This window comes from Gymnogyps californianus, chromosome 14 (assembly GCF_018139145.2).
Source record: "Gymnogyps californianus isolate 813 chromosome 14, ASM1813914v2, whole genome shotgun sequence".
Lineage (NCBI taxonomy): Eukaryota > Metazoa > Chordata > Aves > Accipitriformes > Cathartidae > Gymnogyps > Gymnogyps californianus.
The window spans coordinates 11542621-11562888 of record NC_059484.1 but is presented as its reverse complement, the minus strand read 5'-3'; the positions used below and the strand labels follow the sequence as shown (position 1 = coordinate 11562888).

Here is a 20268-nt window from a genome sequence, read left to right as displayed (position 1 = left end):
CCCCGCCGGGCGGAAGGGAGAGGGCGGAACGGTGGGGCCGGGCCGCGTTTCCGGGGGGTGGGGGGGGGTGGGGGAAGCGGCGGGGTGCAGCCAGCGTGTCCCGCGGCGGCGGCGGGGCCGGCCGAGCGCCATGGGCCCGGCCCGCCGCAGGGCCGCGCTCCGCCTGCGCGGCGGCGGGTGAGCGGGGCGACACCGGGCGGGGGTTGGCGAACGGGGGGCGGCTCGGGGGTCCCGGCGGGTGGGGTGGCCCCGTCGGCCGCTGACCCCCCCCGCTGTGCCCCAGGTCCCCGCCGTTCCTGAGCCTGCTGCCCGGCAGGTTCTCCGTGTTCCCGCTCTTCTTCCTGGCGCTGCTCCTGGGCTTCGCCTCGCTGCTCTGGCTCCAGCTCAGCTGCTCGGGCGAGGCGCCGGTCCCCGGTGGCGGGCAGAGCCGGGGGGCTCCCCGCCAGCCCTGCCCGCCCCAGGCCCCTCTCCTGCCGGCGGAGGACGAGCCGTCATGGGGTCCCCACCGCCTGGCGCTGCTCGTCCCCTTCCGGGAGCGCTTCGAGGAGCTGCTGGCCTTCGTGCCCTACATGCACCGCTTCCTGAGCAAGAAGAGGATCCGCCATCACATCTTCATTCTCAACCAGGTGGATCATTTCAGGTAGCGTCTCCCCTTGCCGCAGCGAAGCCCAGCAGAAAAAGGGAGCGAGGGGACTCTCTGAAACTTTGTCCCCACTGAGAGGGTCTCCCGCTTGCCTCTGGCAGTGTAGAGAAGCGTAGGGCCTGGACGACAGGGAGTCAGGGCTGGGGCGTGATGCTCTCCCCGAATTTACTCACTCTAGAGCTTATAGAAGGACAAAGTGGTATTTTGCTTCTCTCTTCCTAAGCAAGAAGAGAATTATCCACCCCTGATATTTCAGCTTTCTCCCCAGTGTCACAGGTCTATAGCAGCAAACATCTGGGGATGCTGAAATTCAAAGAAATACCGTGGGGTGTTTGGAAATGCTGTCCCTCACCCAGGTCTAGTACCACCCGGCGGGTGCTGTGGAGCTCCCCAGCCAGCCTTGGGCAGGACGGGGCTTACTGTAGCCCCTTAGGGGTCTGCAGTGGCCAAACCCCTGCACGTCGCCGTCAGGCTCAGTGTGTGCTGCCTGCGTAGGGAGAAGCAGGGGTGCAGTTTCAGGATGGGCAGCTGTGGCACCTGGTGCTGCGGAGGCAGGGAGTGCTGTGTTTGTGTGTGTCCCCGTTTGGGGACCAGCTGAACATTTAGCATTGAGGAGCACGGGAGAGGGACGTGAAGGGACGGTGGCTGCTGTGCGTGGCGCTGAGAGTCCCTGGTCCGGCTGCAGGTTTAACAGGGCATCCCTGATCAACGTGGGCTTCCTGGAGAGCGGCAATGACACCGACTACATCGCGATGCACGACGTTGATCTCCTGCCCCTCAACGAGCAGCTGGACTATGGATTCCCGGAGGCAGGGCCCTTCCACGTGGCATCCCCGGAGCTGCATCCACTCTACCACTATAAGACCTATGTGGGCGGCATCCTTCTGCTCACCAAGCAGCACTATGAAATGGTGAGCGTGTGGGTGCGATGTCCCGGCCAGTTTGGGGCAGGGGCTACGACATTGTCTTGGTGAACAGTCGTACATTTTGTGCTCCGTGCTTGGGAAGGGGGGAAGGGAGTCAGAATGGTTTGAGGACAGAGTCTGTGGTGTGAGCTGGTGCGGGGCAGGAGAGGGGAGGCCTTGCTGGTGCTCAGGGCGTGTGATGCTGGTGTCTGCTGCTCTGTGGTGCGTGGAGTTGTGCTGGACCGGACCTCGGCCGGTATGGTGCCCCTCTCGTTCCAGTGCAACGGCATGTCCAACCGCTTCTGGGGCTGGGGACGGGAGGACGACGAGTTTTATCGACGTATCAAAGGAGCCGGTCTCCAGGTGAGGGGTGCTCCATGGCCTCCTAGGTTGAAATTGCCCTTCTCCTTCTCTCCCCACCTGGCCTCCGGCTGTAGCCGCCCAGGTTGGGACCTGGGGAAGGCAGCCCTTCTGCACTTCCCACTCCAGTAGCAGGTGCAGCAAGTTTTGCAGTAGCTTTACAGAAGCTTTGCTCTCCTTCCAGGTTCGCCGTCCCTCTGGAATCACAACTGGATACGAGACTTTCCAGCACCTGCATGACCCAGCCTGGAGGAAGAGAGACCAGAAGCGCATCGCTGCGCAGAAGCAGGTGAGGCCTCAGTATGGTCAAGGGGAACCGCGGGAGATTCGGGTTGTGATCACCACATGCTCTGAGCCCTCCTTGCTCATGTCCTCCCCTGCCAGCTCTGCGCTCCCTCCCCAGGCACTGGGTGCTTCCCCCTCTGCTGGAATCCAGCATGGGCTTGAATGGTCTTTCTCTTCCTCAGGAACAGTTTAAGGTGGATCGGGAGGGAGGTCTGAACAACGTGAGGTATCGAATCGAGTCACGGACAGCTCTGAGTGTGGCAGGAGCCCCTTGCACCGTCCTTAATATCTTGCTGGACTGTGACGCAAGCGAGACCCCTTGGTGCACGTTTGGCTGAGCCTGTCTCCTGTGTGCCAGTCGTGTGTGCTGTGCTTGTGCCGAGACGCCGAGGCTGCTGCTGAGCTGCTGAGAGCAGGCGGGATTTTTGCAGTGGATGAGCATGGCGGTGCTGGCCAGACGCAGAGGAACAGAAAAGGCTGAGAACCGGGCTTTGCTGGGGTCAACAGAAGACGCTGAGAGCGGGACTCAGTGGCGTCACTGCGGACGCTGGTGCTGCCTCCCAGGGCAGGTGCAGGAGGCAGTTTTCCTGCGCTGGACATGGCTGAGCTGCCACCCAGCTCAGAGGACAATAAAGAACTATCAGGGCACCTGTGAGTTGTGAATGCCCTGGGCTGCGCCACGCCGCTCCTTTTTCCTGCTCCCTTCACCTTACTGGCTTTAGTGCACCCGTTTCTGGCTTGGCCCCAGCTACACTCTGTCTGGGCGGGTGATCTGCTCTGGTTCAGAGGCCAAGCTGGTCTGAAATGGCCTCCAAGTGAGATGGTGCCTGTGTTTCAGCTGCCAGGTACCCCCAGGGCTGTGCTGTGGTCGCTTCATTGCAGGAGGCGGTTGTGGTTGAGCTGTGCCCCAAGCCCCAGCATCCACAGCTCTGCTGGATGTCAGCAGTTGAGGTAGCCCAGGACTTCTCTCTGTGGAGTAAGGAGAAGAGTTCTCTGAGCTGCTCCCTTCCTTGCCTGCCTTCTGTGGCATGTGCTGCCTCAGACTTTTTGCGGGGGTTAGAGAGCCTGCTGTCCCCCCAGCAGCACTGAGGGCAACTGGGATCTGCTCTGGCCCTGTATGAGGTGTCCTGGGAAGGACTGGCTGCCAGGCTCACCGCAGTGCTGGTGAGGTGAAGTGCAGGAATTAGGACGGTTGCCTCTAACCCGCCCGAGTTGAGGGGAGCAAGAGCTTCCCTGGGCGAGGCAGGGGCTGGGACGCTCCCCTCGGAGGTGGGAACAGGAGAGTGTGGGTTGATGAAGGAGAGGCAAGGCTGTGGGGGGCCCAGGCTGCTCACCCGCGCGCTCTAGCCGCTTGGCCCTGCCTCGCCGCTGGGCCGGTTTCTCCCGTGTCGTGGCAGGACAAGGCCCTGGGCTGCCCCTTCCAGCAGGGCAGGGGGTAGTTACTTGCTGAGGGTATCACAGTGCTGGTCCCGCTGCTGGTGGGGCCTGTGAGGGCTCTGCTGTGGGCTCAAGTCCCCCTCTGTGGCTGTGGCTTGTCTGAGTCAGTGAACAGCTCGGGGAAGGTGCCCGGGCAAAAGGCTGTGTCAGCCTTGGGGTGCTGGTGAGCAGGAGGTGACCAGGCACATGCACCCTGCAAACCCCAGGTCCCCAGGAGCCCAGGGTTCGGGTGACTTGGGGACCTACTACTGTCGGAGCCAGAGCAGCCCACGGGAGGCAGCAGAAGCACTGATGCTGCGTGCTGGGAGAGCACCCTGGGACAGGAGAGAGGAAGAAGCAGGAGGTGAATGTCCTCCTCTGGCTGCTGGGAACGTGCCTGGGTGCTCTGCAGTGCCAGGCAGGAGGTAGGGAAGCTGGGAATGTCCCAACAGGTGAGGAAGGGCCCTGGGGGCTGCCAGTTGTTTGGGTTTGGTAGAAATCAGCCACACCAGCACCTTTTTCTGGGAAGTGGGATGTGTAGAGCTGGGTAGGGGGGCTGCACGCCCTGCTTGGGACCCAGTTCTTGAGCCCCAGGTGAGAGCAGCAGCCGTGGAGCAGTGCCTGGTTCGTGCCTGCTCGTGCTGGGAGCGAACAGGCACTGTGATCTCTAGGATGCTGCCGCTCACCCTGATCTGCCGAGGGGTGGCAGAGATGCCCGCCAACTCTCAAGGGAGACCCTTGCCAGTGCTGAGCTCCTGTCCTCCATCACCAGCCTGGCCTGGCCGCCTGCTCGGGCTGCTGGGTGAAGTGGTGCTGGGCTGCTCCAGAGCGGAGGGTGCTTGGGCTGGCTCACAGATGGTGCCATGTGTGGGACTGCACCGTGCTGGCTCTGGGGTCTTGGCATGTGTTTTGGGTCCTGCTGCCTCCTCAAGCTGGGCAGACCCAGCCAAGCAGCCGGTACCCCTCCGTTCAGCCCCGTCACCAGCGCTGGCACTAGGCTGTCTGCATTTCCTGGCCTCCTTCTGTCCTTGTCTCCTGCCTGGCACTTCCCGGAGCGGTCGCTTTGCCAGGTGCCTGCAGATGTCCCCAGACAGAAGCTGTCACCATCCCGGGAAGGCGAACGGCCCTGGGACATGGCACCTCCAGGGAGGAGCACCGGGATGAGGGAGGCAAAAGCATCAGAACCAAGTGTGGGGGTCGTGTACTGTGTAGGGGCAGCGGGATGAGGCGTCTGGAGAGATCTGGTGCTGTCTGCTCTCCGTGCTGTTCTGGAGCTGGGTGAGGAGCCTGGAGCCCTGCGGGCGGGGGTGCGAGGGGGGCTGCCTCCTGAGGAAGGGGTTGAGGTGGCGGTGCAGGGCGGTGAGGATCAGGCTGTGCTGCTTTGCATCATCCAGGGTGCAGGCAGGCCCAGCGTGTCCTCCTCCCCAGCTCGAGGCCTGTCCTCGCCCCAGGGCGACGTGGGGACGTGCTGCCCAAGAGCTCCCAACAGCCTCTCCAGCCCAGCAGCCCCAAAGCAGCACTGGTATCTGGCACAAAGATCGCAGGTGGGCTTGGACACACGGTGCACTGCTCTAGAGGTGTTCCCAGGACCCATCATGTCCCTCGCTGCAGTCAGCTGGAGGGACATATTGGCCCAGCAGCCCCACTCCTGTCTCTCCATCATGCAGGTTTTGGGATTGGCCACCTGTATGCCAGCCGCTTACCGCTGCCTGAACCGCAGCCAGGGCTGGCGGAGGCAGATCAAAGTATTTCTCTGCACCGTTCAAAATAGATGACACAGTTTCAGGCAGGTTTCATGAAGACGTAGATGTGCAGAAACAGAGAGCATATGTGCACCTCGCACTTCGCTCAGCGCTAAAGGCTTCTCTCCCGCTGCCTGGCAGCTATTTCTCAGCTCCGCTCACAGCCCCCTCATCCTCTGGTTGCTTTTGTGGAAGAGGCGCTGTGCTGGAGACCCGGCTTCCTTTTATAGCCCTGAATGTGACTCGGAGGTCGCTCAGCTCCATTCCCCCCCCACGCACTTCGTTATTAGCAATGGCCCAGCAGGAGGGGATGAGGTTTCTCCCCATCGCCTTTCTGCAGATGGATAACACCCTGCCTGCTGTCCTGGGAGCCCCATGGAGCCAAGCTGGAGGCCTCCTGGCGTTCCCATGCTCTCAGCAACCCTGAGGGAGGGGGTCAAGATGCTCGGGGGCAGAGAGAGCCCATGGAGTGCCAGCCCTGCCCCTCTGCGACTCCCCTTCTGGGGCCCAAATTTCTGTCAGCGAGGCTGTGCGGGGGATGCCATGGGCACAGCAATCAGCTGGCTTTTACTGCCAGGTTGTTTTAAACTGGGTGGTGCACGGAGTGGTTTGCTGGCAGCCACATGAAATTGCTGTAGTATCGTGATGTGGGGGGGACTGAGGGGATGAGGTGAGCGGAGAGAGGGGGCTGCGGAAAAGCTGACAGGAGGCAGGAGCATCTCTGCCCAGGGAACGGGGCATCCCTGGCTGCCGGAGTGTCCTGGGCAGGGCTGAGTCCCGGGGCCCCGCGGCAGCTGCCATCTCAGGGAGACGTGCTCGGGGGGAGCACAGCCCGTGGTGGAGATGTGGTGGCAGGAAACGGGGCAGACGGGAAGGAGGGGTGCGGCTGTGACCAGCACGTGCTGAAGTCAGCCCGGCATCACTGCAACCTGCCCGGACTGAGGCACCGGCGGGATGCTGTTACTTCCTGCCACTGCAGGCATATGCCTGTCCCCACGGGCTGCCGGGGGTGCCCCATTTGTGGCTGAGCTCGGGGCAGAGGGCTGGGACATCGCAGACGCGTTCCTGGTGCCAGCAGGATGGGAAATGGCACCATTGCGAAGGGCCCCCCTATTCAGAGGCCACGTGTGCTGCTGCTCCGGCGTGCAGCTGGGTGGTGAAAAGGAGCTGCGGGGAACAGGGAGGCCGGGGATGGAGGGAGCAGTTGCGTGCCTTGGCACCACACCGAGGATAATGCGAGCATGTGAGCCTGGTGAGCAGGGACCAGGGACAGTGTGTGTGTGTGGGTGAGCACTGGCAGCACAGCTTGAGGACTCTGGTGTGCAGTGGGGGGACTTGGCAGCAAGCAGGGCCCCAATGTGCGAGCACGCCGGATGCATGTGTCCCCGAACCCCGGCTGGGGACAGTGCGGGTGCAATCTCTCCCCAGAGAGAGATGGGCACCATGCACGGGCTGTTGTGCAGACAGAGCAGGGCTGCTGCAGGCTTCCCACTCCCCAAGGAGGCCGGGACACCCGGCGACCAGGTCCGTCCCATGCCGGGATCCCCGCTCCCTGCGCCTGGCATGCCGCAGGGGTGGCGAGTGACAAAACCGGCTTCCAGCCAGGACGTGGCAGGGCTGATTCAGAGGGATGAAGCGTGTTGTGTCTCACTGGCACCAGGCCAGGCGCTGGGGCGGGTGGCAGCTCCGCGGGGGTACTCCATGCCCTCCGTGGCATGCCACAGCTCGTGGAGTGAGCTGTGCAACACAGGCATCTCCGGTGGCTCCTGCCCACCCGTGGGTGCTGTGGTGGGGGGACATGGGGCTGTCGTGCAAGAGGAGGGTGCAGAAAGTGTCCCACGGAGCCGAGACTCCTCTCCCCTCTGCGGGGGTTTGGCACAGCCGATGAGGCTGAGCAAAATGCTTCTTCCCTGCCCCGGCGGCCCAGCCTGCGCCCGGGGTGGGCGATATGGCCTGCTCCTACCGGCCTCCTGCCACGGTGAGGGCCACCGGGGGCCGGCTGGCGGCTGGAGCCGCTGCTGCCGGTCCCGGGGCTGTAGCTGAGGGGTTTGCGGGGGGTGTGTGTGTCTCTCCGCGCTGCGGGTTTGCGCAAGGGGTGCTCGGCGCTGCACGCAGCCAGCCAGCCAGCCCGCCCCGGGCACCGCCCTGCCCCGCCCCGCCGGTGGGCACGGCCGGGCCGCCCTCCTTCCTCCTCCTCCTCCTCCTCCTCCTCCTCCTCCCGCCCCTCCGTGCCGCCGCCGCCCGCCTCCGCGCCGCGATTTGCCGGTGCCGGCTCCGCCCGCTGCCCGCGCGGCCGCGGCCGAGGGGCGCGTTCAAACACGGCGAGGGAAGGAGCGGGGAGAGGAGCCGAGCGGGATCGCAGCGCCGCCGGCATGGTGAGTGCGGGCCCGGTGCGCCCTCCCGGGGAGCCCCGGCGCGCCTCCCGGTGCGCTCCGGTACGCCCCCTCGGCGAGCTCCGGTACGCCTCCCGCTGAGCCCTGATGCTCCCTCCCGGTGCGCCCCCCGGTGAGCCTCTCCCCTCCCTCGGTGCTCTCCGCCGTGCGGTGCTTTGTCCTCGGCTGCAGCGCGCTCGGCCGGGCCCGGCCCCGGGGACCGACCTCCCCCTCCGCCTTCTCCGTGCCGGAAATTCCGGCCGGACTCGGGGGGGGGCGCTGCGGGGAGGCGCGGGGGGGGGCTGCGGGGAGGCGGGCGCGGGGGACCCCGCGCCCGCCTCCCCGCAGCCCCCCCCGCGCCTCCCCGCAGCGCCCCCCCCCCCCCCTCCGGTTCACGCCCGGAGGGGATGGGGAAGGATTTGTGGCCGTATCCTGCCTGGGCAGGGCTCGACGGGGGCACGGCTGGGGTTGGGACCAGATCTCGTCCGCCACCCCGGGAAGGAGCCAGGCTGGCCGGACCGGTGTTTTGCCGCCTGGGGGGTGACACCCTTCCCGCCGCAGGCAGGACACCTTCGGGCTCCGCCGGCGCTTCCCAAACCTCCCACAACCTGACCTACTTCCTTGGCCGACTGTGCCGGGAGGAGCTGCTGCGGGGCTCAGCCGAGCTGCTGCCGGCGGATGCCCCGGTGCCAGGGGCTGGATGCTGCGAGCTTCCCCCCATGGGGACATCCATGTCCCCCATGCCCGTGCATACCCGGTGGCACCACAGGCAGCCCGGACCCTCCCAGAGGGTCCCTCGCTGCTGCCCTTCGTGGGGTGCCGATGCCCGGAGCAGGTGCTGGGCTCGCGGAGGGAGGTGACAGCGCAGGCCGGGAGCTGTCAGACAGGTTTGTGCGTGGCAGCAATTAAAAGCGGGGTGTTTGTTTACCCGGCGTGTGGTGCTGAGAACCAGGGCAGCTTCCTGGGTGTAACCCGGCCTGCGAGCCCTCGACGAGGCTGGGAGCCATGGTGGGGGCTCTGCCTGGCCCCTGCCACGCTCGCTGTGTCCCCTCTGCCGGGGCTGCCCGCGAAGGGCTGCGAGGGCCATCGTCCCCCTCCCCGGTGCTGGGGAGCTGGAGCCGAGGCCAAAGGCATCCTTCCTCCCCCGGCCACCTGCGCAGGAAGCTGCATTGTCCCATCCGCATCCTGCCCCTTCCTGCCGCCCTCCCGCCGTGTCCGGCCATGGGTTCCCCGGCACGCACGCAGCAGCTGGGCTGTGGCCACCTCATCCCTGCCCGGCATTGGGGTGGGAGCGCCTGTGGATGGAGCGGGGCTGCAGGGAGGGCTTGGGAACTCGCCCTGCATAGCGCAGGCGCCCATGCTGTGCAGGAAGACTCCCCGTGGGGCAGGAGAGATGCCCGTCCCCTGCACACCCTGGGGAGGCTGAGCCAATGACCCTGGAACTGGGCATCCCCAGGGTCATTTCGGGGAGGTCTCTGGAGCACGTCCGGACCGCGGGGTCCCGGTGGGGTGGCTCGGTGCTGCTGGGCCAGGGCTGGCGCCAGGCCCGGGCAGGTGCTGCCGGCTCCCAAACTCGCCCGCCTGGCTGGGCGGCAGGTGCCTGTTCTGGTGGCGGCCCCGGCCGCGGGCGGGAGGTGGGGCTGGGTGTGGGAGGGAGGCACTCCGCCATGGGGGGGTGGCAAGGGGGAGCCCCTGCCCCGCCGCGGCTTGCCCAGTGCATACTGCATGGTGATGCCCTGCTCGCTTGGCTCCCGGGTCCCCCAGGGAGCTGCCCAGGACCTGGCCCGTCCCTCCCAGCACCAGGAGCCCATGTCGGTCCTTGGGGCCAGCTGGGAAAGGGGGTGCCGGGGGGCTCGAAGTCCTGGCTGCCTGGCGTTGCTGACTTTGTCTCTCCTTCGGCAGTGCTGGTACCGGGCTTTTCTCTAATTCTCCATGGCAGCAGCACAGGGTCCTGTGACCTGTGAGCCCGACACCCACGTCCTCGGCACCTACCTCTCCTCAGAGCCCATCGGCGTTGTTGGCAGCATGGGCAGCGTGGGCAGCCTAGTGGAGAAGCAGGATCTGTCCCCCCTGGAGCTGCGGGCCCAGCTGGGGGGCTCACGGGGGCTTCGGCAGCCCGATGGTTTGCTGCGGAAGGGGCCGAGCCAGCGGGAGCTCTTCGGCTACCTGCACGGAGCCAAGAAGGAGACGCGGTCGGAACGGAAGCACCAGATGTCGGGCGCCTGCTACAAGCGGGACTACGAGAGCGACCGTGAGAACCGGTCCCCCGAGCGCTGCTCCCGCGAGCATCACCGTGGGGCCGACTTCTCCAAGAGCTCCCTGCCCGAGAGGGGCCGCTTTGACAAGGTGAGGCTGTGGCTGTGGGCACCATGCTGGGCCCTGAAGTAACGTCCCGCTCTGCGAGAGGATGGGGCTGGAGCAGAACGGTCTGTGCCGTGGATGGGATGTGGGGATTTGAGGATGTCCAGGGATATGGGGCTGGGAGCGAGCGGGTTCTCCCTGGCTCCGGGCGCCTGTGTGTGCTGGTGGGGGCTATTGGGCTCATCCTGATCCCGCTCTTGTTTTTCAGTGCCGTATCAGGCCCTCGGCCTTCAAGGCGGTAGCTGGGAAGGGGCTGGTCTCCATGCAGGGCCTGTCCTCGTCCAAGGGGCAGAAGCTGTCCAAGAGCAACGGGAGCCTGCACACGCTGCTGTCGCAGAGCAGCACGGCGGCCTCGCAGCATGGCCCGCTTCGCACTCACTTGCTCCATGCCATCAGCCTGGATGAGGCCTCTGACTCCAGCCACAACTCCATCCAGAGCTTCCCTTCCTACGGCTCCCGCCTCAAGCCTGCCCAGAGCCAGTTCAGCGCCTCCATGGGCCACATCAACCACATCGGGGGCTCCTTGGACAGGGTTTCCCGGAGCCCCAGGGACCCCCTGGCCCCTGAGAAGGCGCCCCTGTCCTGCAAAAGCATGGCCACACTGAGCCGGCTGCAGAGCCCTGGGGAGCCCCCACCACCCTATGAGTTCACCTACTCGCTGGAGGATGCGGTGAAGCAGCTGGAGGACCGGCTGCAGGAGACGGGAGGAGAGCTGCGGCAGCTCAAGAGGAGCCTTAGCGAGACCGAAGACCCCTTCACGCAGGTGAGCTGTGGGGCTGGGGCTGTGCTGGGTGCCCCGGGCAGGGGTGTGGGGCAGCGGTGCCTAGGTGGAAAGAGCGGTGAAGGAGCTGGTATCCTGCCATGGTGGGCAATGGGCTGGGAATGTCCAAGTGCGGGAGGACCCAACATCACGGGGCCTTCTGGGATCCCTCCCTGGGGCTGCCCCGCACAGGGGCAGGCTACGGACCCTCACCAGCGTCCACCTGTGCTGGCAGGTGTTTGAGGACAAGCAGCGGCTGTGGCTGGACGAGCTGGAGGATCTGAAGCAGATGTACATGGCCCGGCTGCAGCAGGTGACGCAGCAGGCGCAGCGTGGGCAGCGGGCGCTGCAGCTGCAGCTCTACAAGGCGCAGCAGGAGAAGAAGCGGCTGCAGGAGGAGCTGAGCATGCAGCAGTGCCAGTGCGAGGAGCCCAAGCTCCGGCAGCCCCAGGGTGAGCGCGTCAGCCCCAAGCTGGAGGAGACCAAGTGGGAGGTGAGTCCCCTTCCTTCCCTCCCTGTTGCCACCCTCCTGGCTGTGGAGCCAGGATGGGGGCAGCAGTTCCCTGCTCTCATGTCACTCGTGGCCACAGGGCAGGGGGGGACGAGCCAGGTGTGATGCTCGTGGTCTCCCAGGGATGCTGTGGTGACAGCCTGAGGTGCTGCCACCCCTGGGGTCCTGCTCCTCCAACCCTTCCTCACCACTTGCCCGTGCCCTGCAGGTGTGCCAGAAGGCAGCGGAGATCTCCCTGCTGAAGCAGCAGCTCCGGGACACCCAGGAGGAGATGGCTCAAAAGCTGGGCGAGATATTCAGCCTGAAGACGCAGCTGCGGGAGGCCAAGGCGGAGGTCCAGGCCAGGGACTCCCAGCTGGCGCAACTGGCAGACTCCTTCCAGAGCCCCCCGGAACCCGGCGCCTCACTGCCACTGGGCGACGACCCTATGCCGGCATGCCAGGACTTCCCCGGCTGCGAAACTGATGACTCCAAGTGCCGGGGCCTTCACAGCGACACGGCGGAGCCCCTGGAGCGGCAGGTGGAGTGGCTGTGGGCAGAGCTGCTGCGGGAGCGTCGCCAGGGCCAGCTGCAGGCTGTGAACTTTGAGCTGGAGAGGAAAACCTGGCAGGAGGAGAAGGAGAAGGTGCTGCGGTACCAGCGGGAGCTCCAGGCCAGCTACATGGAGATGTACCACCGGAGCCAGGCGCTGGAGCGGGAGCTGCGGCAGCTGCGGTCGGAGCCCAGGGACGTCGGGGCCGACTCACCGTGGATCGAGCGGGTGGAGTCCTCAAAGATCTGAGCGGCGGGATGCTGGCAGGACTGTGAAGGGGGAAGGTCTCTTGCTGCTGCAACGGGATGATCTCAGGGTCTGCACAAGGACCAGCTGCTCGGCGCTGCCCTGGGGAGAAGGACTGATTGCGACAAGGGAGCTTTTCCTTCTTGCAGCGCTTCAGGCCCTTCTGGGGGGGCCTCTGGAGGGGGGGGGTCATCTGTGCCAGGGTGGGGGTCTTGCATGTGCCCCGTGCTCTGACTCCAGGAGCGTTTGCCCTGTGATTCCTTCTGCCATGGAGGCAGAAACCAAGCGCCCTGTGAGACATTCCCTGTCCCTCCTGCTCTGCCGCCCCTGTTCCCTACAACCCAGTAACTTAAGATCTTGCTAAGGAGAGGTTCAAGCCCTGTCCCCAACCCTGCTGCCATGCTGTGGCGGTTCTAGCTGCTGCTCGCAGTGGCTGCCCTGTCACGAGGCTCCTGGAGCTGGTGGTGTGGCGGTGCCTTGTGCCTGCACCAGTCTGTGTTGGTGCCACTGGGAAGGCAGAGGAGGAAAGCCTGACAAGTGCTGGTACTGCTGGTAGGGGGGGCAGCTGCCCCAGCACCTCTATTGGGGCTTTCCATGTCAGCATACTGGGTGCTGCTCTGCAATGGAGGGTGGTTAATGCAGCTTCCCTGCGGGGAGCCCTTGAGCTGAGAGGGGTGAGCACCTTGTGCAAGGAGGGATGGGACTCTGGTGCCCTGCCACACTGGGAGGCCTTTGGGGAGGGGAAAGAGAACTGGGGCATGTGGGCAGAGGGCTGGGATGCTCCCCAAGCTGGGGAGAGGCTGGGGTATCCCCACATCACCCCTCCAGGGTGGGTGAGGGGTAGCTGAGGAGCTGGGCCAGTGCTGGGGGAGACCAGGTCGAGAGGCACTCGAAGGAGCCCTGCTCCATGCCTGTAACAGCAGAGCGATGTCAAGGCCGTGCCCGGCCCAGCTCTCCTCGGCCTTTCCTGCAATAAACCCGGATTTCATTTTTCTGGCCTCTGCCTTTGCTTTCCTCCAGCGCGGCGGGGGGTACCGGGGCTCTCAGCCACGCAAGGGGGGTGTGCAGGCTGGCCTGGGCCCTGCTGTGCCCGGGGTGGGGGAGCAGCAGGGCCGCCTCCCTCAGGGGTCCCCCCCGCCCCGGCCGCGCTGCCAGATCCAGCGCCCGCCCGGGCTGCCGGGGAGCCGCCGCGCCGGGGAGGGAGGGAGGCGGCCCGGGGCTGGCGGTACAACCAGTTGGGGCATTGCAGCGGGCTGAGTCACGGCAGGGCCGGGGCCTGCGCGACCGGCTGGGCCCCGCGGGGGCGGACGGACAGCCTCCCGGGGCGCTGCCGCCGGGACAGGCCTCACCCCCCCTCCCCCGGAATGGTTTCACCCGGTAGGACACTCGTCCCTCCCCCCCTTCCGCCGCGGAATGGTTTGCCCGACCCCGCCTGGCTCAACGGTGCCTGGACGTACCCCCACCCCTCCCCGGGAACGGGTGTCTCCCCGCCCCCTCCGCAGGCCGGAGCGCGGACGCCCCCTGGCGGCGCGGCGGCCTCCCAGCCGTGCCAGCCCCCCGCCCGCCCAGTACGGAGTGCCGGCATCGCGTCCAACAAAACCCACAAACACCTTTATTCACCCCAACAGCGCTCACCACCCCCCGGTCAGTGCCCTCGGCAACATCCGCACAAACACGAGGCCACGGCCCCAGAGCAGAGGAACAAGGACACGCCACCGTCCTGCGGGGCGCAGCCCGTCCCCAGCTCTTCACAGCGGCAGGGGCAGGGCCCCCACCTCTGCCAAGCACTCATCGTAGGTCTCCTGGTACTCCTCGTGGGGCTTGATCATGATAACGCAGGTCGGGCGCTTCGAGCCGGCTGCAGCTCCCAGGTCCTGCGGGAACAGAGCGAGGCTGTGGGGGAGGCTGGGGGGTGCCGGGTCCCCCCCAGAGGGAAGGCCTGACACCCAGCCAACACGCTTCATGCCCCGGTCTAACGCCGGGAAGACGTCTCTGCCAGCCCCTCAAGCCCAAGCCCTCCGGAGTCGTGCTGGGTTTAAGAACCCTCTTCCCAGCTCATCTCCCATGCTCTGGAAGCGAAGCGCTGGGCTGGCACCTGCTTCATGCGCCGTACTCCTTCCCCAGGGCGGGCAGCCAGGGTCTGCAGAGCTGCCTGCACCAGGGGCGAAGTCCCAAAGACTCCGACCCCCCCTAACTTCCATTCTACAAAGGGGAGGATGCCCCACCAACGCACCTCGGCCAGCATCTCGCTTCTGCAAGCAGCCAGGTCCCAGCTCACAACTAAGAGGGGAAGATGTGTCCCGGCTCCATCCCAGAGAGCTCCCGTCCCCAAATGTTGCAGGGCCTCGACTAGGGCAAACAGTTCTGCAGTCCCACAGCAAAACACTCCAACACCCGAGCTGCGTCTGTCTGTCCCTCTCATGCCCTGGCCACAGACAAGCACCCGGTGCTTTACTCAGGCACCAGATTTGCGCCTCCCCGGGAAGGCTCCTGTCACAGCCCGGGCCGGGTGCTGCCCACCGGGTTCCCTCTCACTGGGGCTGGTACCTCCCGGCTGCGCAGCCCCAGCCCCTTACCGATTTGGAAGGGACGTATGCGTAGGGGAGGTTCCTGTCTTCGCACATGATGGGGATGTGGCAGTACACATCGATAGGCAGCGTGTCGCCGGCCAGCACCGTGATCCTGTAGGGGAAAGCCTGTGTCAGCTGCCGGGCAGGGCCGGGCCGGGGCAGCGGGGCTGGGGCAGCGCTTACCCCTTCTCGCCCTTGTTGATGAACTTCTGGACCTCCTTCACGCCGCGACGGATCTGCTTGTGTTTGGCCGCTGCAAGAGAAATACACCGTGAGGGGGCTGCGCCGCCACGGCCCGGTCCCGCCCGGCCCGGCCCCCACCAAGCCCCGGCCCTAGCCAGACCTTTCCTGATGCACTTGTAGAGCTTGCGCGTCAGCTTGCGGGAGGCGAGCGGCTGGGCGATGGGGTTCAGGTAGTCGAGCTGCTCCCGGTACGAGCGCTCGGGAGTTCCCTCCGCCTCCGCCGCCGCCTCCGGCGGCTTCTCCCGCGCCATAGCCGCGCCGCCGCGCGCCGCCGCTTCCGCATCCGGGTCACGCGCAGCCCTGGAAGCACGATTGACAGCTGCCACCTCTGTGCCAACCAATCGGCAACCCCCTCTGGCGTTGCCCGCCCACAGCGCCAGCCAATGGCGAGGAGCGCCTTCCCGCCCCCGTCCCTGCGGACCCCAAGCCTCCTGCCGGCCCCCCCCCCCGCAGGCCGAGGCCCCTCCGGCCGCGGCTCCCTCCCCGCCCCGGGGCGTCAAACACGTGGGGACAAGCTTCCGACACGAGCCTTTACTGGGGTGCAGTCGGTGCTGGCCTCCCCGGTGAGTGCAGGGTGCAGCACCGCAGGGCTGCGACTGCCCTCAGGGCCTGAGGCGACGCGGGGCAGCGACGCTCAGCCCAGTCCGAACCCCAACACAGCAATGCTGCAAACCTACAGGGAAGGCAGCGGACAACAGAGCTCTCCTGCAGCACCCTGGGTGTGCAGCCAGCCACCTTCACAGGGCCAGGCCCCTATTCACCCCAGCTGGTCACAAAGACGATTTTCTCCCCTTTTTTTCATCCCAGGAAACCTTTTCTCACTGCAGGGCTACGCTGCTGCTTTTCCCAGGGAAGAACGGAGGTTTCCCTTCCAGTGCCCCTCCTAGAAACCACTTTGTTCCTTACCCCTTCAACCTGGCAGGCACCACTAGGGGATAACTAGGTCTGCCGAAGGCCACTGCCACAGTGTCGGCACATCCCCTGAGCCCCAGTAGACCTCTTCAGCCAGGGAGACAACACTGCTCCAAAAGAAACAACCCTCAGACATGGCTTGTTACCTTCTCCCTGACCCCAGCCTGTCCCTTGAGCACAGGAGGGCTTCACCCAACATCTGCAGCTGCTCCAAGACCTCTCGCTGCATCTCCATGGCCATGCGGTACACTTGGTGGTTGAAGCTGTTGTACATCACCGCATTCTGGAACATGAGCATGAGGTCACGCTGGAACTGGACCACGGACTGAATGTGTCCCTTTGACAGTCTTCTCTTTATGCTGGTTAAATCCATGGGTCTACAAAAGACAGATAGAAGGAAAATTAAATTGCAACCCAGGGCCAGGCATTCTTCAGGCTCTGCATGAACGTGCTTATTGTTGTTTCAGCGTGGCCCTGAAAGCACAGCTATTTTCAATCAATTTTACTGTTCAGGACAAAGAGGAGGAGTGAGAAATGTTCTTCTTCTAAGTCAGGCAAGTAAGTTTAGCCAATGCGACACTTGCTATCCAATCAACTTGGCAGGTCATTAGCAGTCACCTCTAAAAAAAAATTTGATGTTGAGCTCCAGAGAAGGCAAGCTGAGTGATTCTAGTAATTAGTCTTCATGAAGTCAGTCCAGGTCTTAGTGGACAAAGAAAAGTTACTAAAATAGGTATCTATTAAAACCCCTTAAAATCAAATGGTGCCACTAGCAAAAATAGCAGTGCTGATAAGGGGAACATGATGGAGAATAAATATTACTTCCCTTATTTTGACAGAATGAGAAAATGAATGGCTGCAGAGACGACAACTGTGACCAGAATAGAGTATGATTCAGCTCTGAAAAATGCGCTTAATCTCTCTGGGAAATATTCTTATGACCTACTTCTCCACTGAGAGTAAAACATCTGGGGAGCAAGCAGTGGATGAGGAGAGGGTATTGACTGAGGCACACGCTTCCAGCATGGGGATAAGAGACTGCTGAGCTGCAGAAGCTGAATCCCCTGCTCAGGCAGGGCTTACAGCTGCATGGACTGTGCCTGGAGTAAGTCAGCCATGCAATGCCGGCAAAGGGCAGGCACAATTCCTATCAGCACCAGAGTCAGTGCAAGCTTCCAGGTTCTAATCACCCGGAAGGGAGTTTTAATAAAAGAAATCAGTGAGAGATGCTGGTGACAGCCAAACTCTGGAAAAGGAGGAAGGAAACCATTCCACTGGCCCTTTGGAAACCAGAGAAGACAGAAAAAACAGAGAGAAATCAACTAGTAAGCACTTCCTCCACAAACTCACCTCTTCACCACATCCCTGTATCCAGGGGCTTGTTTCTCTGACACAGCCTTCAGGAACGGGCCACTGTATCTACAGGGACAAGCACAAAGAATGACCTCTGTCCACCTTTCCACCAAATGCACTACTGCAACACGGACCAGTGCTTGCCTCTCCCCGCTTGCCGTGAGGGCCACAGCCTATTACAACAGCCAGTATTTGGTGGCTAGCATGACTAGGCATGGGAGGAGGCTGAGCCCCTCGCTGAAGCTGGCTGTGCCAGCTGTGTAGGAAGCAACATTTGGGCTCTGCCACATTAAGCAGAGGAAATAAATATGCCGTGTTCCCTCCAGCTTTGCAGGATGCAGCTGTTCTTGCTGTGAGGACAGCCAGAAGCAAAGCCATGGAGAGACAAGCCAGCCTGTGGTGGCTGTTGTGGAGGGGAGGAGAAGGCCTGGTGACACAGGAGCTGGAACTCAGGGCAATGTGTTCAGGAGCCATGTCAATCCAACCGTTTGCCCCCACATACCTGTGACTGGCTATCATCTTCCAGATGGACAACAGAGTTCTTTTGAAGAGCAAACGCTGTGGGGGGTTATCCCAGCTCAGCTGCACCCTGTGGAGGAAATATATTGCCAGATCATCACACTTGAGACAAAGTAGGAGGTGGCAATTCTGCTAGGACCCACCACGTGCAGGTGGATGAAGCACAGAGATCCTTTGCTGTAGCTACGAAAGCCTCTCAGGGTGACATGGTGGAAGTGTTCTGCATGTGAATGCACAACTAAACATCCAGAATGCAGGACGATGCTGGGCAATAGGTAGAAACAAGAGCTGAGCTGAGCAGCTCTAAAGGGCGCGATCAAATTGGATAAAAAAGCTCATGCTACTCCAAAGATTAGAACTTTACTGAGGTGTTTTTTATTCAGTTTCTCATCCCCAAAACCCACGGTTTGCCTTTGAAAGGCAGCCCAGGTGATCACACATATGGCATAGCCTGCATGTGACTGACATGCCTGCACCTGCCTAAAGGGGGCTGGTAATGCCTCTCTTAGGAACTGCACTAGACATTGCCTGACAAAGCATGATGCCCAGCTGACACAAGGCCTAGCTGCCTTGAGGAAACATGTATTTTCCATTTAATCTCTTATTTAATCTCTACTATTCTCACTTCAGCTTAGGATCAATGCCCAAAAATGCTGACAGTTCCACAGAGGTAGCACAAGTTACCTCCTTCCCTCCTGTTCTCCTTGGCTATCTCACCTTCCTGGAGGTGACCTGTGCCATACACTTGTTCTCATGTGAGACAAGGGAAACAACTCTGTTCTACTGTGCCTGCAAGAGAGCAGAACGAACTACTTACAGCTGCGTGTTGGCAGGACTTGTGGAGCCCAGCACAGGGGCTGTAGAGGTGCTATCACTATCATCTTGATCCTGGGCCTGATTACTCATCTCCTGTGGATGCGGCTCACCTAAAGCTTGTTCTCCAGGTGTCTCTTGAGTCCTGTCCTGAAGAGCAGAGAGGAAAAGGAAGATACGGCTAAAATATCAGCCTATCACCTGAATTCTTTATCTAGAAGGCAGCCTGCTGCACATCCCCTTACTGCATCCAGTCTCAGCTGGGAGCTAGCTCGCTCTCTTATTCTGGAGGATGATGTTTGACCTTATTCAGACCTTCACTGTGCTGCCCAGTACTCCAGTAACAGCTGGGTCTGATCTCTTGGATCATAACCACCTCTGGCTAACACAAACACTGTGGAGCTGACTGGTGCCCGGTGTTGTGTCTGTCTGCTTTTCTGGGAAGAGTCATGGATGTGAGAGGGCAATTAGAAGCTGAGGTAAGACTGCCTCAGGCTTGTTAAAGCTCAAGACACAGATAACAAGATCCCCCAGAGTGCAACAAGGTTGTTTCCTCACGAACTCCCACATGAATATGACAGAGAATAGACTCAGCCAAGGAGGAGAGTGTTGCTGCTGTTGTAGTGATTTGCTAATAAAATGTAGAGAATGCAGGGAGAGAGGCTTTTTGGAGTCCAGAAGAGGGATTATGTGCAGGGGCACCTAAGAATCCTCAAGAGATCTGAAGCATGGAGCAGACTCCTCAGGAAGAAAGTGGACACTGTGCTGTGTTTGGCTTTGACCACTGGGAGAACTGCGAGGGAACTGCTAGGAATAACACCGTCCTGGCTGAACAGGTGAAATGCAAGAACCCTGAAAGTTATTTCTGTCTCCAGTGTCTAAGTTTGCAAGGGAACAAATGTGAGTGTGGAAAAATGGCACTGTTCTTCCACTGCTATGTTACCTGTCCCAGCAACACCTCGCAGGCTGGTGGGAGCCCACAGGCCCCCTAGACACAGGACTGATGCAAACCCAGGCTAGACAGTGCCTGCTTCCAAGACATGACGGTCTCCAGGGGCAGATGGTTATTGATATCACAGCCACGTGGGCCTGAAACCAGCCAAGCTGTGTGCTGCATAACACAGCGATTAGAACAAGGCAAGTATTCCAATCTCGCCTTAAACCTGAGAGCAGACTGCCAGCTCTCATGAGTCACCTTTACACTGCCAAGGAGCCATTCCTCCAACTCGCATCTGAGGGTTTGATCTGTAACAAGCTTCCTGTTCATAAAGATATACATCCATACATAAAAAACATCCTTCCTCTCATACATTTCTTTTGCATTCCCCTCCCTGCTGTCTCCTCCTCTGTGTCCCTGTCTCCCCACTCGGAACCTGGGACTTCCCCATCTCTTCTAGAGCCGATTTCCTTCACTGTCTCGCCTCTCATCCAGGACCAGAAGCTCCCTTAGGACCGCCCTCCCCTACCTCTCTTCCCGGGAAGTGCTCTTTCTCATCTTTTGCCAGGATGTGTAGCTGACTTTCCTCTGCTCCTGAGACTGCTGTTCCTGTGGTCTTTTCCTGGCACCTCACATCTTCCCCATCACCCTGCTTCCCAGAGCCACAATAATCCCACTGAGTCTGTGATGACTCTGTGCTGCTAATGCGGAGAGCCTCCATCATCCGGGTTACCTGCAACACAGAGATTTATTGCTTCAAATTGTGAAGGCAAAAGGAAGAAAAAATA

The 20268-nt window shown here is 62.3% G+C and overlaps 3 protein-coding genes across 3 annotated transcripts; 2 read left to right on the top strand and 1 right to left on the bottom strand.

The window, feature by feature from the left end:
* Window positions 1-127: 127 nt before the first annotated feature.
* On the top strand, window positions 128-2834 carry B4GALT7 (beta-1,4-galactosyltransferase 7). Its single transcript, XM_050905363.1, has 6 exons — window positions 128-177; window positions 284-640; window positions 1329-1554; window positions 1828-1911; window positions 2093-2197; window positions 2376-2834. Exons 1-6 carry the CDS (start codon window positions 131-133, stop codon window positions 2529-2531), a joined length of 975 nt encoding a protein of 324 aa, XP_050761320.1. The 5' UTR covers window positions 128-130; the 3' UTR covers window positions 2532-2834.
* A 6797-nt stretch (window positions 2835-9631) lies between these two features.
* On the top strand, window positions 9632-12289 carry N4BP3 (NEDD4 binding protein 3). Its single transcript, XM_050905374.1, has 4 exons — window positions 9632-10069; window positions 10293-10847; window positions 11080-11337; window positions 11564-12289. Exons 1-4 carry the CDS (start codon window positions 9656-9658, stop codon window positions 12134-12136), a joined length of 1800 nt encoding a protein of 599 aa, XP_050761331.1. The 5' UTR covers window positions 9632-9655; the 3' UTR covers window positions 12137-12289.
* Window positions 12290-13722: 1433 nt separating this feature from the next.
* On the bottom strand, window positions 13723-18843 carry NHP2 (NHP2 ribonucleoprotein). The gene is made up of 9 exons (XM_050905330.1): window positions 18789-18843; window positions 18548-18693; window positions 17714-17800; window positions 17209-17277; window positions 16005-16235; window positions 15047-15246; window positions 14887-14956; window positions 14710-14815; window positions 13723-14007 (listed from the first exon to the last, which is right to left on the bottom strand). Exons 2-9 carry the CDS (start codon window positions 18634-18636, stop codon window positions 13882-13884), a joined length of 978 nt encoding a protein of 325 aa, XP_050761287.1. The 5' UTR covers window positions 18637-18693; window positions 18789-18843; the 3' UTR covers window positions 13723-13881.
* Window positions 18844-20268: the final 1425 nt, after the last annotated feature.

Coding starts and splice junctions, on each gene's coding strand:
- B4GALT7 (XM_050905363.1), top strand. CDS start 131: ATGGGCCCGGCCCGCCGCAGGGCCGCGCTCCGCCTGCGCGGCGGCGG. Junction 641..1,328: donor AACCAGGTGGATCATTTCAG/GTAGCGTCTCCC, acceptor GTCCGGCTGCAG/GTTTAACAGGGCATCCCTGA. Junction 1,912..2,092: donor TCAAAGGAGCCGGTCTCCAG/GTGAGGGGTGCT, acceptor CTCTCCTTCCAG/GTTCGCCGTCCCTCTGGAAT.
- N4BP3 (XM_050905374.1), top strand. CDS start 9,656: ATGGCAGCAGCACAGGGTCCTGTGACCTGTGAGCCCGACACCCACGTC. Junction 10,070..10,292: donor AGAGGGGCCGCTTTGACAAG/GTGAGGCTGTGG, acceptor CTTGTTTTTCAG/TGCCGTATCAGGCCCTCGGC. Junction 11,338..11,563: donor TGGAGGAGACCAAGTGGGAG/GTGAGTCCCCTT, acceptor CGTGCCCTGCAG/GTGTGCCAGAAGGCAGCGGA.
- NHP2 (XM_050905330.1), bottom strand. CDS start 18,636: ATGAGTAATCAGGCCCAGGATCAAGATGATAGTGATAGCACCTCTACA. Junction 17,278..17,713: donor AAGATGATAGCCAGTCACAG/GTATGTGGGGGC, acceptor TTGTCCCTGTAG/ATACAGTGGCCCGTTCCTGA. Junction 14,957..15,046: donor CTACAAGTGCATCAGGAAAG/GTCTGGCTAGGG, acceptor TTTCTCTTGCAG/CGGCCAAACACAAGCAGATC.